At 41.6% G+C, this 19,181-nt stretch overlaps 1 protein-coding gene across 3 annotated transcripts; it reads right to left on the bottom strand.

Moving 5' to 3' along the window:
* Positions 1-1,362: 1,362 nt before the first annotated feature.
* mocs2 (molybdenum cofactor synthesis 2) lies at positions 1,363-18,336 on the bottom strand. Of its 3 annotated transcripts, none has more exons than XM_062972417.1 (5): positions 9,558-9,695; positions 6,570-6,697; positions 5,745-5,898; positions 3,276-3,399; positions 1,363-2,015 (listed from the first exon to the last, which is right to left on the bottom strand). In XM_062972417.1, the coding sequence occupies exons 2-5, from the start codon at positions 6,688-6,690 to the stop codon at positions 1,947-1,949; spliced, it is 468 nt and encodes a 155-aa protein (XP_062828487.1). In that variant the 5' UTR covers positions 6,691-6,697; positions 9,558-9,695; the 3' UTR covers positions 1,363-1,946. The 3 variants fall into 3 exon arrangements, 1 of the variants encoding a protein (XP_062828487.1); XR_010003598.1 differs by lacking the exons at positions 1,363-2,015; positions 5,745-5,898 and adding exons at positions 11,297-11,418; positions 18,189-18,336 and having other exon boundaries at positions 9,558-9,705; XR_010003599.1 differs by lacking the exons at positions 1,363-2,015; positions 3,276-3,399 and adding exons at positions 11,297-11,418; positions 18,189-18,336 and having other exon boundaries at positions 5,760-5,898; positions 6,610-6,697; positions 9,558-9,705.
* Between the last annotated feature and the right edge of the window lie 845 nt (positions 18,337-19,181).

The raw sequence follows: 19,181 nt of genomic DNA, 5'->3' as shown, positions 1-19,181 counted from the left end.
GCCACGTGGGCCGCGCCCGGGCCTTTCCGAAAGGGGGATAGCTGCTGCTCACCCCAGGCTTGCGATCCCGCGGCGGCGGCAGAGTGCCACTGAATCCGGGGCCCCGGTTCCGCGGCCTGAGTTCCATCCCGGGGGCCCGCCTCCGCTTCGGGGAGGGGGGCCGCACCCGCCTGAAGGCCAGAAGTCCCTGGCGTGGCCCAGCCGGCCTCACGCGGCCTCTGCGCCGGGGTGGGCGGGGCCTGTGAAGACCCGGACGTTCCTCCCTCTGGCGCCGGCCGCATGGTCGCTGACGCTGAGCTCTCAGCGTCCCTGCGTCTTTTCTTCTTTTTGCGGCCACGTCCCTCCCCCGAGGCCTGGGGAGAATGCGGTCGCTGCGGGGATGGAGAGCGTGGCCGCTTGGAGGAGGAAGCTCGTGGAGAGGTGAGCGCCTGGCCTGGCTGGGAGACGGGTTGGGAGGCTGAAGGCAGCTGCTGCTTCTCTGGCTGCGCCGGGAATAGCGCGCGCTCATATAAGAGCGCCTTCAACCGAGCCTCTCTGTTTTTCCGGGCCTGGGGTGTAAACGCCCGGCATACCCCGCAGGTCTTCGTGGAGTGTGTCTCTCCCAGACAAAGAAGGCACTTCTCATGGCCATCTGAGTCCGGGAGATTCCCTGCGCACCCTGAACACTTTTTAAATCTAAGAGCCATAGCGGCTAGCTGGGCCTGAGCCACAATGTCTAAGTTAGAAGCCAAACTAAACTAAGTTCCTCAACGCTGCTGCGGCGGCAAAAAAAGGAACGTGGGCTACATCCCCACCTGAGGCTATATACCTTCAGGGGGAGATGGGTGGGGCTGTAGCCAAACTAGACTCAGCTGTTTAAAGTTCCGAACAGGCTGCACACGTGCAGGGAATTACCATTATGTGTGCATTCCACAGACACCATGAGGAGTAAAAAAGATTAATCCTCTTCATGTGCTACATTCATGTTTATGATAGCTCACTAGTACTTTTTGGAGCATGATTTCCACAGGGAGAAAAATATATTAAGAGAGTCATCACCACGACATATCTTTCCCAGCACATACTGGCTGAGAGATTCTGGTCCTGTCCACAAATGTAAATTTACACAAATGCATACTCGAATCACAACACTTGACCAAATAAACCCCCAAATAAAACATAATCAATCCCAAACACTCACACACAGGACTTTGGCTAGTGGACTTTATAGCACCCTGAAATTTCAAGAATGTAAGAATACTGATATGCTATTGACATTATGTGTCCATTCACACAGACATGCTTGTATAGACATACGGTTACACTTACACTTGATGGGAACAAGCCTAGCCCTCTTCCCAAAGCAAAGAGGAATTGTGAAAGTTTTGCATCCATTTTTTTATTGATCAGCACTTGTCACCCAAATGCCACATACAGCGTCTATTCCTAACTAAATTCATTTAATCCAAGCCAACTTCATCTATGGAATGCTGAAGCTGGCTTGTTGAAACACCATAGTGAAAATCAGGGGTAAGTCAGAAGGTAGAACCACTGCTCCTGGCCATGACAGAAACCAAATGCTCAGGTCTTAGGGAAACCAGCATTAGGCCATGGCCTATTGTGATGTTTGAATGTAGCTAACTATTGCATGATGAAAAGTGTACTGTGCGTTGAATTACAAAAGATTATTTGACCTGATAGAATAACCAGTCCAAAATTTCAATTACTGTGAAAATACAAAAGATTTCATAGGTGATGACAAATTTCCACAGATGCAGGCTGTACAGCTTTTCAAAAATTCCAGCATTAAGGCTCAAGGCTCATTAGAGCATAGAGAAAAGAGAAAAATATAAGTACATTGTAGAAATGCTTCATGTTAGTCAAATAAAGTGGAAGCGTGGCTCAAATTGAGATCTTGTCCACATTGTTTTGAAACAGCAGGCAATTACAATGAGCTTTTGGCAGTTTCATTTTTCCATTTTCATCCAAAAACACTCCTTGTTTTCCTTCCAGGAGGAGTCATCTTCATATACCTCCTGCAATCAAAAAGTGTAATGGATCAGTATTACTGGAGTACTTACACAAAAGTAGTGAGACATACAATGTTTTCTGGGAATGGAAGAGTTGTAATCATAAGAAATATCGGTAGGGACATTTTAGGGATCTTTCCTCTTTCCCTTCTACTCATTCAGCAGGGTCCCATATTATAGCATGGATTTTGAGAATGCTGCAAATGTGACTGTGGACAGAGGCTGGGGCCACACTGAAGACTCTCCCAGCAGAAGTATCAAGAATTATTGCCCAAATTAATAAAGCTAGTGCTGTTTTTTCTCACTGCCACAGTGGTGGAAGATCTGTTTCTTCAGTCAGCAAAGCAGAGTGGCCCTTTCCCTTACTTCTGGAAAGGAAGAGAAATCCAAAGGTCTAAGTTTTTTCTTTGTTTGTGGTTTTCTTTTGCAGCAGGACCATCATCATTTTTGCACCAGTTCTACCAGCAGCTGAAGGAATGTCAAAGATTTTAGAGGCACAGTTTGATAGTCAAACCAGGGCAAAGGTGACTTTAAAAGAGCCACATATTAGCTACTCTACATGTAGATTTTTTTTAACACATGAGATTTCTTTAAAGCAAAAACATCCAGTGAAGTAGCTTGATGAATAATTGCTGTGTGACAATAATTGGTGCATGAGGAAAATCCTCCTTTTTAGCAATCCTTTCAAATGCTAATTTATTTCGAGTAAATGTTTGATTTTTAAACTATTTTATATGTCTAGATACCCAGGTTCATGTAACAGTTTTTTAGGTGGAAAATTTATCACGAGTGGAAAATGTTGAAGAAGCCCTGTGTCACATGATCTCAGGACAACATGCAGTAAGTGTGATCAGTTTAAACACTATATAACAGTAAAAAATATTGAAACAGACTGAAGTGAATCAAACAATTCAACAAGTCAAACCAAGACCAATAAAATCAGTAAAAACAATTTTAAAAATTCAAAATAATTATGCATTGCAAATCATTTACACCTGATTAACAGCATTGTATCTGTATTAAGCTATATCAGGATTCTGGTCAATTTATTGGTGTTTTTAGATAGTACTGAAACATGTGGCAAACACATGTGTCTATTTATACACAGCTCTATTGAACATGTGTCTGCTGAATTTGTGGATTAAACTCCTAGCATTGCTCCAAGAAACATTTGCCTCTTCTCCAAATTGCCCTGGAAAACTGACCTGGTACAAACATCACTGACTGTCCTTTTGTTTGAAAACAAGCAGACCGAGACACACGTACCTTTTTCCAGATAGGCACAGTTGCTTTCAAAGTATTGATACAATACTGGACGGCCTCAAGAGATTCTGTTCTGTGAGGGGAAGAGATTGCTACCATCACACTTGCTTCGCTAATGGGGACTGAACTGCAGAGAAAAGTGGGAAAGTGGCATTAGGTTGCTGCTTTTATCCATATTAGCTTAATCTTGAGACAAAAATAAATGTCCTTTTAGCTAACCACTCCACAGACATACAAAGGCAGAGAGGTCACGTTCTGCGAATGTTAAATTATATTGAAGCTGCATGTCTCCCTGTTATTCTTTGCAAAAGTACAATTCAACAGCAAAACAAATTAAGAGAAACTAGAGACAGAGATTACGTGCAACAACAAGAACATCAACAACTTGATTGGACAATAATAAGATCAGACCTGGACAATCGGTGTCCCCAGTTCAGAATTTGACAACACAGCTAGTACAGAAAACGGGCCTCCAAATAACTAAGTAGCAGTTGTTTGTGACATCTATGTCCATGGAACATTAAATACACTCTAGGTTTTAGTCTGAACTTCAAAGCAAGGCACTATATATACACTATCCTCAAAACAGATTCAGGACCTTGAATAACTCAGTGAAAATTGAGTAAATTATCTATCCCACTGATATTGAAGCTACCAGCTACTGCTTTCATTTATATAGGGTTGTATTTTACTGAATTCGATGCTTATTGCACTCCTTAGTTAAGAAACGAATCATTTTTATTGATCAGCCAATTGGCCTTATCAAAACAGACAATATAAACCCTTAATTAAGAGCTCTGAGCAAGCTGCTACACATTAAGCCAAGAGATGGATATTGCTTAGATCTTCTGAGAACTCCAGCTTAATTACTCCACCCAAGCATCGAATGTAATGAGCAAAACTTGTATCAAACTGTGGAATCAGCAGCCTCCCCTGCCCCCCTCATATTCCATTCCTTGGGGGTTAAACCCTTCATCTCAGCTTGGCAGCCTGCACAGCTTCTTCATGCAAGTCCTTCAAACAGCAAGCTAGTCCTCACTTATGTGTTCAGTTCAGTGTTCAGAGCCCCTCACAATATCCACCCATTCTCTTACACAACAGAACCTTTCAAAACGTTACCTCCTTCCTTAATTCTCCAATGGTATCTCACATTAAAAATTGTAATGATGTGCCAATTCTATTTCTCATCTCCAGTTAAACCTAGATATCAAAGAGACTGGAATCACTACACTTAGTCTATCCCCGGCCCCGGCCTCAAATGGGACTTTCTCAGACAAGTAGTAATTACATATCTACAATATGCCCATGTTTATCTTCTAATATGCAGTCAAAAAAACCAAAAGTACATTAAGTGCAAAGTAAGCAAGTGAACAAAATCACATGAGACACAGGCCTTTTTGCCTCTTGGGGGGAATGCTTCTCCAAAAAAAAAAAAAGATCATTTAGTTTGATCCTTTTATTTATCTTTGTATGAAGACAATGCTGTATTTAACTCCCAAAATATCCAATTTAATAAAGAGTTTAGTAGCAGGGGTAAAATACCTGAAAAACACGAGATCCTCTTTGACTTTGGAAGCTAAGCAGGTCACCCTTCCATTAGGACTTAGAAGGAGACAATCAATGAATACCAGGTGCAGTAGGCTATATATCAGGGGAAGGAATTGGCAAAACTGCCTCCAAGACCCTATGAAATTCATGGTGTCACCAGAGGTCAATAGTAATTTGAAGGCACACGCTCACACAGAATGAATGAATGAATTAATAATAATAATAATAATAATAATAATAATAATAATAATAATAACAACAACTATTATTATTTGTTACTTGCCTCTCCTTGTGGCTCGAGGTAGGCTAAGACATGGTTTAAACAGATAATCCAACACCACTAAAAAGCATATATCAATATACACACAAGAAAGACTGACACCAATACCAAGAAATGCAGTTTTAAATGGATCGAGTAGACTTCCCAGAAGTGTGTCTTGAATTCTGACAGCTGATTTAGCTGTCGGAATTCTTCTGGCAGGTCATTCTTGGGGCGGCCGATGAAAAGGTCCTCTGGGTGACAGTTGCCAGTCAGGTTTTAGCTTACTGGAGTAGATGCCTTCCAGAAGACCTCAGTGGATTATACGGGAGAAGGATTTCCCGTGGGCAAAGATGGGAAGGAGGCCAGGAACTTGGAAAACAACCTACTGGAAATGCCACCCGGGACATTCTGGGAGTTGTCATCCAAAAAAGTGACTTCCGAAACCCTAGGAAAGATCTTTGCCTAAGTCCCTGGACAGTTGCTGCCAGTCAGAGTGGACAATACAAGGATAATGTAACAAGCTGCTAACAAACTGCTAGTATAGTTTTCTGCATTCCTTCATCCCAGCAAAGGCAGCTATCTCGTTTGTTTGTTTGTTTTTTTAAAGTCGAAATCTGCAATCACTCTGTTCAAAAAGAAAATAGAATATTGGCCACACATACCCCAGTCTATGATGTATTGCTATATGTTTCACCGATGGCCATTTCAACCTAATATCTGCACATATTTTCTTTAGTTCTGCTTCTGCCATGGGTGCATATGCTTCATAATCTAACTGTATCACTTTTCTCCCTTCGAAATGGTTTCTGGTGGTGCCTGAAATGGAAGAACATGTTCAATTTGCATGTTTGACCAGTGTCAAACCCCCAAGAGTCTGAGGAACATTTCCATTATATACTCTAGACTTGCTTTGGGTCACACTACCCCTTCCTTAAATGCTCAGTCTTTAAAATATTTATATTATTTACTCAAAAGGGGGTGAAGAAGGTGCCTAATTAACAGAACTGTGGCCTTGGAGGCTTCTAGAGACCACAGGAATTGGATCTGGCCACTTGGGCCATTCAGTCTAATGCTCTGCACCCTGTACTTTTGAAAGATGGCCATTCATCATCTGTTTAAAAACCTCCAAAACACGAGAATATAATTCTTGCAAGGGAAGTGGGGTGATAATGGGAACCACAGAACTTGTCCTTGGACCACATGTGGACCATGGGACTCCTAATTTGGCCCCATGACTTTTAGGCAATAACTGCAATTGTGACATGCGTGATCACAGAACCAACCCACCTTTAGTTTTAAAGCATCGATTCTAATCTTTGTGATTTAGAAAAGGGCAACTGTAATAAATGCTTCTCCCTTGTACCACTCCATCTATTCACCTCAACATCTTTCTGTCTGCCACTGTTTACATTTCTATGGGACAATTTTAATGTTCATTCGGTTTTTTTCTTATACAGAGAGATTCAAGCTATATGAATCAACTCTACCTATAAATAAAGACACAGCCCCGCAACAAGGAGAAATCACCAGTGCTGATATTTCATCTGCTGAGAGCTTCTCACACTTCAGTTTAATTATGTCCTTGGGCTCGTCCCCATTTTCATTCATGATGTCTCTAGAAACAAGAAACAATATAATTATTATTACACTTAATGTGATTGTTTTCAAGATGATTGAAAGGGGATTAAACAGTATATGATCAATCAACCATATACCACCAACACAACATTCATTCCATGAATATGGCATACATTTTGAGAAAATGTTCAAATCTGTTTGACAAGACATGCCATGTCATATTCCAATGACTGGGAGGTAAGGACAGAGCAGCCAGCCCCTGGTGAGAGGCAGTGCTTCCTTGCCTTTCTTTCCTAGCCAAGGCTCCTGGCGATGAGCAAGGGAGGCTAGCAACAGGCTCATTCACCCCTTGCCTCCAGCCTTGGCTAGGGAGGAACGATGAGGAGCTTTCAGCCAGTCTCTCTTGCTCTTCATCCGAGTCATGGCTGGTGGTGAAGGAAGAAGGAACCTGTTTGCAGTCTCCCTCGCCCTTCACCTTGACTTGGGAGGAAGGACAAGGAAGCATGTTGACAGCCCCTAGAAAGTGGTTCCCTCACCCCTTGTTCCTAGCCACATTGTGCCCAACTGTCTGTGCCTCCGTTCAGAAGACTTCATTATTATTATTGTCATTATTATTATTTTATTATGACACAGCAAACAAGATAGACATGCTGGATTTCGTATCATAAAATCACAACTCGAACACTTCCCAAGCGTTTAGGACTGTGTGATGTATTTTCGGATAATGCGTGCAGATCCCAGTAGGGTGGCCTTTTGCAGTTGGTAGATCGTAATTTTGTCAATGTCTATTGTTTCCAAATGCCAGCTGAGATCTTTTGGCACGGCACCCAATGTGCCCATCACCACCGGGACCACCTGCACTGGTTTCTGCCAGAGTCTTTGAAGTTCAATCTTGAGGTCCTGGATAGCGGCCGAGTTTTTCCTGTTGTTTTTCGTCAATGCAACTGTCACCTGGGATGGCAACATCAATGATCCAAACCTTTTTCTTTTCCACAACTGTGATGTCTGGTGTGTTGTGTTCCAGAACTTTGTCAGTCTGGATTCGGAAGTCCCACAGTATCTTTGCGTGCTCATTTTCCAATACTTTTGCAGGTTTGTGATCCCACCAGTTCTTTACTGCTGGGAGGTGGTATTTGAGGCATAAGTTCCAATGAATCATTTGGGCCACATAGTTGTGCCTCTGTTTGTAGTCAGTCTGTGCGATTTTCTTACAGCAGCTGAGGATATGATCAATGGTTTCGTCGGTTTCCTTGCACAGTCTGCATTTTGTGTCATCAGCTGATTTTTGGTCTTATCTTGGCCTTAATTGCATTTGTCTTGATGGCTTGCTCCTGGGCTGCAAGGATCAGGCCTTCTGTCTCCTTCTTCGGTGTCCCATTCGTGAGCCATAGCCAGGTCTTCTCCTTATCAGCTTTTCCTTCAATTTTGTCAAGGAACTTTCCATGCAATGTTTTGTTGTGCCAGCTGTCAGTTCCAGTTTGTAGTGCGGTTTTCTTGTACTGGTTTTTTGTCTGCTGTGCTTTGAGGAGTTTCTGATTTTTGACTTCAATCAAAGCAGGTTCTTCACTTTGCTTTACATATTCTGCCAGGGCATGTTCTTCTTCTTTGACTGCTTGTTTTACTTGTAAGAGTCCTCTGCCCCCTGATCTTCTAGGCAGATATTTCCGGTCAACATCACTGCGAGGGTGAAGTGAATGATGAATGGTCATGAGTTTTCTTGTTTTTCTGTCCAAATTGTCCAGTTCCGCCTGTGTCCAATTTATAATGCCAGCAGTATATCTTATGGCAGGTATGGCCCAGGTGTTTATGGCCTTGATGGTGTTGCCTCCATTCAGCTTGCTTTTGAGAATTTTTCTGACCCTTTGTGTGTAATCTTTACTGACCACAGTCTTCACATGTTCATGCTTGATGTTGTCCAGCTGTAATATGCCCAGATATTTATAGTCCTCTGGCTGGTGACACTTTATTGTTTGGCCATTAGGCATATTTATGCCCTCACTTTCAATGTTTTTTCCCTTCTTCAATGCCACTGTCGAACATTTGTCCAAACCAAACTCCATGCTGATATCAATACTAAAAATTCGGACAGTGTTGGTCAGAGACTGGATTTCAGTTTCCGTTTTCCCATACAGCTTCAGGTCATCAACGTACATCAGATGTGAAATTTTATGAGATTTCATAGATGTTTGATAGCCGAGATTTGTTTTTTGTAAGATTGTTGACAGAGAGATTATGGCAATAATGAAAAGCAGAGGGGACAATGAATCTCCCTGGAAAATTCCTCTTCTGATGTTGACAAGTCCATAGCTTTCATTTCCAATGAACAGTTCAGTTTTCCAGTGCTCCATCATGTTTTCAATAAAGGTACCAACATTTTTACAAATCCCGATGGCATCCAGGCACTTGATGATCCAGCTGTGTGGGAGTGAGTCAAAAGCCTTTTTGTAGTCAATCCACGTCATGTGAAGATTATTATTATTCAATATTATTCATTATTATTATTATTATTATCATCATCATCATCATCATCATCATCATCATCATCATCAGTCTAAATACAATATTCATTGATGTTTCATATACATCTGATATACATAGCTTCAAGATAATTTTGCACACTATATTTTTAATAATGTTGTGCATAACACAAAGTCTGTATACATTGAATCACCAGAAAGCAAAGGTATCTCGGTCCCTCATGTGGATTTGGGGATTCCAGATAAGGGATGCTAAACCTGCATAGCCTACAGCACTGTTGTTATCTGTTTTCTATCCAAGTACTAACCAGGACTGATCCTGCTTAGCTTCGTAGGTGGCACCTTCGGGGTAAAACCTGTACCTACTATGATTATATACATGTCAACACAATTAATATTTCAGAAAACACCATCATGTACCTGAGGATGCCTTTTCAAGATCTAACCTCCACTAATAGGAGGAATAATGGCAACTTCGTCCCCAGAGCGAAGGTCTAGTAGCTGATCTCCAAGAAGCACATACTCTTGCCGGACAGCAAAAACCACTTGGTCCTGTATAGCAGCAAGTCTAAAGGAATAGCATTGGGATACAGATTAATAAAAATTACTAGAAGCTAAAGGGACTGAGGATATTGGGTTTTGTGTTTTGTTTTGTTTTTGTTATATCATGAGATGCCATGGCTCCCTAGAGAAGACAATAATTTCAGTCAAGTGGGAGGCAATAAGAAAAGTGGAAGTACAAATATTTTGATTCAATAAAGGAAGCCACATCAATGCACCTAGAAGACCTGAACAGGACTTTCAAACACATGTGTTCTGGGAGATCTCTCATTCACATAAGTCAATGCTGATTTGACAGCAAACAACAAACAATAAGGAAAGTGTCATTTAATTATGCCTCTTTACAAACATACTATGAACTCATCTTTTACCATCCAGCTGAAGCAAGGAGACACTGAACAAGCTATCTCAAAGGGATTTAGCTCCAGGAATCTCCAACCCAGATGAATATCAAAATCCAGGGATACTCAGGTCCCATTATACACAATGACATCTCTTATATAAAATGGTGAATAATTCAAATGAATGTCGGAGACAGCCTGAGGATCTTTGAAATGCTACAGCAGGGTATGCTTAGACATTGACATGCATCGCAAAATCAAGGATGGTTTTTGGGAATTTTAAAAATATTTTGAGCCATGTTTGGTTGAATTCATCAACACAGAACCTATTGATATGGAGGGACAACTCTACTTGGAACTACATAATCTGCTGCCCAATACCACACATACATCTACAGGTTTAGAAATGGAAAAGTGTTATATGTCTACTAAGAGGCTTGTGGCCTCCAAGGAAATACAGGGACCTAGCTACTTAGTTACTTAGTTTTGTAGAAGAGTAATTTTTCACAAAAGAGATGAAATTGAGCTAATCTCTTGGGAACTCTAAAAGTAGACAATTTTAACACATTCCAGCCCCAAAATGATCAGTTTAAAAAAGATCCAGCTATCAAGGGCTTTGGAGGATTTCTTGCAGGACTTGAGAGTCACAAAACAAGGTTGATGTGAGGTGGCATTTAGGCAGCCAGAGGACCATACATCTCCCATTCCTCCATTAAAATAAGAAGGGATAGACTCTACAACATTGGGGATGTCCAGACACACACATAAACTTATGAACATAGGGTTAAAAGGGGAGGGAGAGTCTCAAACCACTGCCACAGCACATGGGGTCACTACTTTTCTGCTGGTAACTAATACAGTTCCTTTGGTGTTGCTAGAAAAGGAAAAGGCTACCTAGATTGATGGGGAGAGGAAAGAGACTTTGGCAATGGTGAGAGGATTCTGGAGGTCACAAAAAGGTTTGAGGTGCCTCAGATGATGCACAAGCAACACTTTGTATGCCTTGACACTAATAAGTGACTCTAAGAGCCAAGCATGGGATGAAGAGTTGGACTAGGACTTTGGGAAGCCAAAGTTTACATCTCTGTTCAGCCAGGAAAATGCACTGAGTGACCTGAGTCACACTCTCTGCATAAGAGGAAATCAATGACAAATTTCGTTTAGAAATCTTGCTGTGACTGGGTTCCCTTTAATTGGAAGCAACTTCATGGTAAACAACAAGCATTATATTAAGGCTGCAATCCCAAGTCAAAGTACCTTGGATGCTTCTTCACAATTTCTTCCCACAGCTGCAGCGATGTTACGTGTTGAGGCACTGAAATAGTTTCGGTGCGGACACCAGCCAGCTCAGCACTTCTTGCGAAGTACAACACTTCCACCTGTTTTTTAAAAAGCCAGTTAAAACTATATTGAAATTAATTGTATAACGTATGTCAGAATTAAATTCACAAAGAAAAATGTTGGTTTTCTATGTAATAAATTAGGGTTTTTTTAATATGTAATAAATTAGGGTTTTTGTTTTTTTTACAAACACCAGCTCAAATATCAAAAGCCTTTTCAGCTAGGCTATAACGTTTATTTCCGAATGAGAAATGGGTGACTCAAGCAGATACCTAGGGCGCTTCCACACTGGGGAAAAACCCATGATGAAGCATATTTAAAAAATCCACTTTGGCATGGGTTTTTGTCCTCGTGCCCTTGAAAATCCCAGGCTTTTCTGGGGGTGGTAATAACTGGGAGGGCACCTGGTCACCCCAAACCTCCTCCAAAAAGCCTTATAAGTAAAAAACAAAACAAAAAACAAACATAATGGGCTGCCATTATGCTCATGCCAAAGGGCATGCCATAGTAGCATAATAGCGGCCTGGTAAGTTTTGTTTTTTTTTTTTACTTTTAAGGCTTTGGGAAGGGGGTTGAGGAGTGCCCTCTTGCTTCTCCGGGTTCATGGAGCCTGAAAAACTGAGAGGGCTGTGGGGACTGACCCCTGGGACTACCCGGTAGTCAGTTCCCACAGCTCCCATGCCCCATTAGACCTGGCCTTTCAGGAAGACCCACGTCTTAATTACCTGCTTTGTCCCAAAGTAATTCGTTTGGACACCTCCGGTAAAAGCCTGATAGGCCCCGCATTTTGGGGCCTGTCTGGATGGGCTCCTAGACAGTAAAGGTAGATACACTCAACTATATACATGTTTACTCAGAAGTAAGTCCCATTCTGTTTCACAGAAGACCATAAAATCAACAAGGCTGAAAGGAAAAGATTGAGCTGCAGGTTGTTTTGTTTGTTTTTTTTTAAAAAAAAGGAAATCAAAGATAAAGTCAGCTTTATGCAAAATGGCACCTTCCAGATGTGTTGAACTACTTGACTACTATTTAAAGTTATACTACTACAAAAGCAGAAACAACATCAACCTCCCTGGGGTTCTGGGATGTTGTTTTATTACAATAATAATTAATAAAATAAAAAATAAATAACAATATTTAGCAGAAAAATATATATATTGGCATTTGCAAGTAAGACAAATATACAGGCAGCCCCCAAGTTAGAAACAAAATAGGTTCTGTATGTTTGGTCTTAAGCTGAATTTGTTTGTAAGGTGGAAGAGGTACATTTTTAACTCCAGCTGTGTGTGTGTGTGTATATATACAAATGCACCCCTGTGGTGTTTGTTTTGCTGTCTGTGTCCCTGTTCAGAAAATTTCACCTCACTTTCTGTCCCTGTGATAATTGGATTTTAAAAAATTTGGCTTGTGGAAACAAGGCTTGGCGATAAACCTTCAGTGGAGACAGCTTTTCCTCATGATAACTCTTTCAGGAGTGAATTTCCCTTCCAACAGATAGATTTCTCATACTTACTGTTGTCTCCCCTCCATTCTGTTGTGTCCCCTCCATGAGTCATTTGTAAGTTGAATGTTTGTAACTCGGGGACTGCCTGTACAATTATCAATTAACAAATTAGATGTGTTCATGGCCATTACGTCTTTAACAGAAAATCTGGCACCAGCAGCAGAATTAATATGGGATGGGTTCCTACACCATAAAAAAGAAAAACGCTTTCAACATGTTTCAGCAAACCTTTTACCAAAACTAACAATATGCTCATAGGAAATAAAACAATAAGGCCTGGCAAGTTTTGCCTAAGTAAACAGAAACATTTTGAAAACTTGAAAGCTTCTTTCAAAATGCATCTAGGACTGCACTCTTCTTTCACCACCCTCCATTTTACTTAAGATTTCTATTTTGGTGGCCAAACATAGATACATGTTTTTTAAATATATTGCAGCCATTTAGCTCAATATGGTTTTAAACTATTTTGCCATTGTAAACTATATCAATTTGCTTCAGTTTTTCCGCCCAAGAAAATAACGGTGCACTTTCACAAATCAGCAGAGCCCTTGGCAAGGAATCTGAGTTGCAAATCAAGATTGATAAGGAGTTAGTCAGAAGACACCTAAATGAGTTCAGACCTCCAAAGAAAGCCAGATGAACTGCATCCCAGAACATAGAAGGAACATGCTGACATACTCGCAGAACCACTTCCATCATTTTTGAGAAATCTTGAAGTGCCAGAGCCGAGCAAACATTGTTCCTTTCATCAAAAAAAGGGAAGATCCAGGAAACTACAGAACAGTCAGCCTGACCTCAATACCAGGAAAAATATTAGAACAGATTATACAGAAGTCTGTTCGCAAGTCTGTGCATAGCAAGTCAGTGATTAGTAGTGACTAGCTTGGGTTTGTCAAGAACAAATACTACCAAACTAACCACATACATATGGTGGTTGAGTCACTAGTTTATTAGATGCTATGGGTGCAGGTATCATTTATCTGCATCTCAGCAGAGCATTTGATAAGCTTCCCCATAATACTTTGATTAGTAACTGATTAAAATATGGAACAGATAGAAACATCATCAGATGGGTCCATAACTGGTTAGAAAATCATGCTCAAAAGTTGTCACCAAAAGTCTTCAGCAGAGAAGGCTAAAGACCTCGCAGAATTACAACTGCCATAGTTCTATAGCACTGAGCTGTGATAATTAAAGTGCTATCAAACTGCATTAATTCTATAGTGTAAATGCAACTATCTACCAGGATAACTAGCAAATTCAGATCAGCTTCCTATAGGCAGGGCTCAATTGTGTCAGATATCACATGAAACCAATTTTCTAATAGAAGTGCCCATGCCTCTGAAGTCATGTGGCATGATGCTTATTGCCTAATAACAGGTCTGAAATTAAAAGAAATACTTTTAACATTGTAGCTGTTTTAAATGTATATACTTATAAATGTTAAGTTTGAAGAAAAAAATAAAAACGTAGCAGTGAAATACTTTCCCAAATTTGATATTTTTTATCAATACAGTTGCAACTTTGTTCTGATTAAAGTGCTGATGTTCCAGAATGATCATTTATTGCTTTTGAACAGATGTGTGTGTTTCATATCAGCACACTGCAGTCTTTTGAAAGTCTATAGAAGACTTTAACCTCTTTCTTTAACCTCTCCTTTACTCCCTCCAAAAAAAATCAGTCACAGGGTTGCTGTGTTTACCAGGCTTTATGGTCATGTTCCAGAAGCATTCTCTCCTTACATTTCGCCCACATCTATGGCAGGCATCCTCAGAGGTTGTGAGGTTTGTTGGAGACTAGGCAAGTGGGGTTTATATATCTGTGGAATGTCCAAGGTGTGAAAAAGAACTTTTGTCTGTTTGAGGCAAGTATGAATGTTGCAAGTAATTCAACATATCTGGAAGGTGCCATTTTGGATAAAGATGACTTTATCTTTGATTTCCTTTTTTTAAAAAAAAAAAAACCCCAAAACAAAACAAAAACCTGCAGCTCAATTTTTTTCCTTTCAGCCTTGTTGATTTTATTTACCACTGAATAGCCTTGCAGCTTCAATGTTTGGCTGCTTCCTGCCTGGGGGGAATCCTTTGTTACGCGGTGTTAGCTGGCCCTGATTGTTTCATGTCTTTAATTCCCGTTTTTGAGTGTTGTTCTTTATTCACTGTCCTTATTTTAGAGTGTTTTTTTTTTAATACTGATATCTAAATTTTGTTCGTTTTCATAGTTTCCTCCATTCTCTTGAAATTTTCCACATGTTTGTGGATTTCAATGTCAGGAGAGAATGCTTCTGGAACATGGCCATCCAGCCTGGAAAGCTCACAGCAACCCAGTAATTCTGGCTATGAAAGCCTTTGACAACACATTAAATCAATCATATTACCAAAAAAGTCAAAGCAATGGAGATGGAGAAAATCAGGTCATTTCTGAACACAGAATGCCTTTAAATCCGACATCGTTGCTGCTGTTCTTGTGGGCCTTTGAGTTGTTTCAAACTGCCCCTTATCACGGGGTTTCTTAGCAAGTTCTTTTAAGAGGGCATTTGCCTTCGCGTTCCTCAGAGATCCAGTGTGATATGGTGGTTTGAGCACTGGATATAGTCCCATCTACACTACCATATAATACAGTTTGGAATTGCATTGTATGGTCAGTTGTAGAGATTCAGATAATGGTGTCCAGTTCATTTAAACTGCATTATATGAGTCTGCACCAGGCATGGGCAAACATTGGTCCTCCAAGTGTTTTGGACTTCGACTCCCACAATTCCAAACAGCCTAGCGAATGTTAGGAATTGTGGGAGTTGAAGTCCAAAGCACCTGAAGGGCTTAAGTTTGTCCATGCCTGGTCTACACTGATTGTATAATGCAATATATATGGGACCCATGATTTTGAAGAACAGGTAGAGGTGGATGGCAAACTTTACAAGCCTTGAGCACTTAAAAGATTTTGGTGCCTCATATATACCTAATTCAAAATATAAACAATAATAATATAAAACTGTAAAATAAAATAAAAACCTATTTTTCAAAATGAAACAAAACTGTAAGGTGGAAAATAATGCTTCTTTTTGTATACTTCTACTTTATATTTGAAAAGTTTTCTACTCCTTTGTCTAGTAGCAAAGGGTTTTTTTTATTCAGGAACTGCTTTTTGTGAAACCTGACTCAGCTGCACCATTTGCTATTTCATAAGGTCCATGGAAAATCAGCAAGAGAACTTACTGTGGTGCCTCCTTTCCTCCAAGCCTCAAACACAGGCTTGTTTTGCTTAATGCTTAACCAGCCCTGCGCACATGGTGCAAGTTGAAACCCATTGGAGTGTATCTACACTGTAGAATGAATACAGTTTGACACTTTTCCATGGCTCAACGCTATGCAGTCCTGGGAGATGTTGTTTTATAAAGGCTTTAAACTTCTCTGCCCAAAAGTGCTAGGGTTTCACCAAAATATAACTCCTATGGTTGCTGTGAGCTTTCTGGGCTGTATGGCCATGTTCCAGAAGCACTCTCTCCTATCGTTTCACCCACATCTATAGCAGGCATCCTCAGAGGTTGTGAGGTCTGTTGGAAACTAGGCAAGTGGGGTTTACAGTATATATCTGTGGAATAATGTCCAGGGTGGGAGAAAGAACTCTTGTCTGTTTGAGGCAAGTGTGAATGTTGCAAACTGGCCAGATTGATTAGCATTTAATGGCTTTGCAGCTGCAAAGCCTGACTGCTTCCTGCCTGGGGAAATCCTTTGTTGGGAGGTGTCAGCTGGCCCTGACTGTTTCTTGTTTGGAATTCCCCTGTCTTTTGAATGTTGTTCTTTATTTACTGTCCTGATTTTAGAGTTTTTTTAAAAAAAATACTGAGAGCCAGATTTTGTTCTTTTTCATGGTTTTCTCCTTTCTGTTGAAATTGTCCACATGCTTGTGGATTTCAGTGGCTTCTCTGTGTAGTCTCCTGTGTTTCTATTGCACTGGACCATGGCAGTTAAAGTGGTGACAAATTGTGCTCATTCCACAGTTTTGACGAAGTGCTGGTGTTCCAGTGCCATTTTACTTAGGGTACATCTACACTGTGAGATTAAATCAATGTAACCCCCACTTTAGCTGACTTAAGGAACCCCGGTGGCAAAGTGCGTTAAAGTGCTGAGCTGCTGAACTTGCAGACCGAAAGGTCCCAGGTTCAAATCCCGGGAGCGGAGTGAGCACCCACTGTTGCTCCAGCTTCTGCCAACCTAGCAGTTCGAAAACATGCCAATGTGAGTAGATCAATAGGTACCGCTCCGGCGGGAAGGTAACGGCACTCCATGCAGTCATGCCAGCCACATGACCTTGGAGGTGTCTACAGACAACGCCGGCTCTTCAGCTTACAAATGGAGATGAGCACCAACCCCCAGAGTCAGACATGACTGGACTTAACATCAGGGGAAACCTTTACCTTTACATTAGCTGACATAACTCAGTGTTATGGAATCGTGGGAGTTGTAGTGATACAAGAGAACTCAAGCTTTCTGTAGCATTGAGTCATGGCAGCTAAAGCGGAGGGCCAAACCGCATCAATTCTGCAGTGCAGCTGCACCCTGGGAGCGTGCAACTCAGGCCCCATTTACGCTGCCACATAATCCAGTTTCTGATCCCAGATTATCTGCTTTGAAATAGATTATATGGAAGTTCACAAGGGTCCAAAGTACCTGGATTCGAACTGGATTATATGAGTTCACATAATAAAGAGTTGAAAGTAGCAGATAATCTGGGATCAGATACTGGATACTCAAGGTCACTTAGGCTGCATTTATGGAATTAAAGGACTTGTAGCTATGGAGCAGGCCTGGGCAAACTTGGGCCCTCCAGGTGTTTTGGACTTCAACTCCCACAATTCCTAACAGCCGGTAGGCTGTTAGGAATTGTGGGAGTTGAAGTCCAAAACACCTGGAGGGCCCAAGTTTGCCCAGGCCTGCTCTAGATGGGCTTTGCCTCACCAAACTACAACTCCCATGATGCATAGCACTGGGCCCTGGAGGTTAAAAGTGGTGTCAAACTGCATTCATTCCGTTGTGATAGAAACCAGCATGCAACGTGTAAATATGCTTTTAGGGCCCTTCAATACTGCAGGCTTCTGTGATCCTCCTCCCAAAGGAGCTCACAACGACCCACCCCGCTTTTCCCCTCCTTCTTTCGCTCAAGGCTATGGAGCCATGGGAGTTTAGTTTCTGCAAGGCCTTTAGTCTCCTCTGCCAAACTACAGCTCCCTGGGTTGTACGGAGCCATGGCAGGGCTGTCGGCGGAGGGTGGGTGCATCCGGGGGAAATGCAGAGCTATGGGTACCTCGCAGCTCATGGGAGCAGCAACAGCAGCAGCCGGGACTGGCGGGCCCGGGACTCTCTTCGCAGGCGAGGCCTCGCGTTGCGCATGCGCCGCCGTCTCCAAAGCTATGCCAGAGCCTCTCTCCGCCCCTCTGGAAAGCTCCGCCTCCCTGGCTGAACTTCTCCCAAAACAGCACAGCCCAGTGTTATAAAAGTACAGTAGAATCTCACTAATCCAAGCCTCGCTTATCCAAGCCTCTGGATAATCCAAGCCATTTTTGTAGTCAATGTTTCCAATATATCGTGATATTTTGGTGCTAAATTCATAAATACAGTAATAACAACATAACATTACTGCGTATTGAACTACTTTTTCTGTCAAATTTGTTGTATAACATGAAGTTTTGGTGCTTAATTTGTAAAATCATAACCTAATTTGATGTTTAATAGGCTTTTCCTTGATCAGTCCTTATAATCCAAGATATTCGCTTATCCAAGCTTCTGCCGGCCCGTTTACCTTGGATTAGTGAGACTCTACTGTAGTTGGATCTCTTGCCTGAAGTGCAAGGGAATCCAGGGAGCTGGAGTGTGGTGAGGCCACAGCACTCTGGCAGGGAAGGCTAAAGGCGCACCATTCCATGGCATGGGGTGCCAAAACTGCATTCATTCTACAGTGTAAATACATCCCTTGCTACACTTCATGTCAGATTTGTTCCATTTGTAGTTTATTAATAAGCCACATACTGTCTGCTGCATTGCTATCCATGGCAAGAGAAAGAAAAGATGAGTTCAGAGATTACTGCAAGTGTATATTATGAGGCATGTAAACGCATTTTTCTCTGCTGTGGCCCCCCGATTGTGGAACTCACTGCCCATTGAGATTAGGCAAGCCCCCACATTACTAGCCTTCAAGAAAGACTTGAAAACATGGCTCTTCCGTTGTGCTTTTGGAGAGTAACTAACTGTCAGAGCGCGCGGTTTAGATAAACACACATGCAGCGGAAGATCAACGAAG

The sequence above is a fragment of the Anolis carolinensis genome, chromosome 2, assembly GCF_035594765.1.
Source record: "Anolis carolinensis isolate JA03-04 chromosome 2, rAnoCar3.1.pri, whole genome shotgun sequence".
NCBI lineage: Eukaryota > Metazoa > Chordata > Lepidosauria > Squamata > Dactyloidae > Anolis > Anolis carolinensis.
The sequence above is the reverse complement of the archived record's forward strand: the minus strand, read 5'-3'. Positions and strand labels throughout refer to the sequence as shown.

Excerpts from the sequence above, each read along its gene's own strand:
- mocs2 (XM_062972417.1), bottom strand. The coding sequence starts at position 6,690 with ATGAATGAAAATGGGGACGAGCCCAAGGACATAATTAAACTGAAGTGT. Across the intron at positions 3,400-5,744 it reads GCAATACATCATAGACTGGG|TTCAGTCCCCATTAGCGAAG; the intron begins GTATGTGTGGCC and ends TTTTCTCTGCAG. Across the intron at positions 2,016-3,275 it reads CTGTGCCTATCTGGAAAAAG|GAGGTATATGAAGATGACTC; the intron begins GTACGTGTGTCT and ends TTTTGATTGCAG.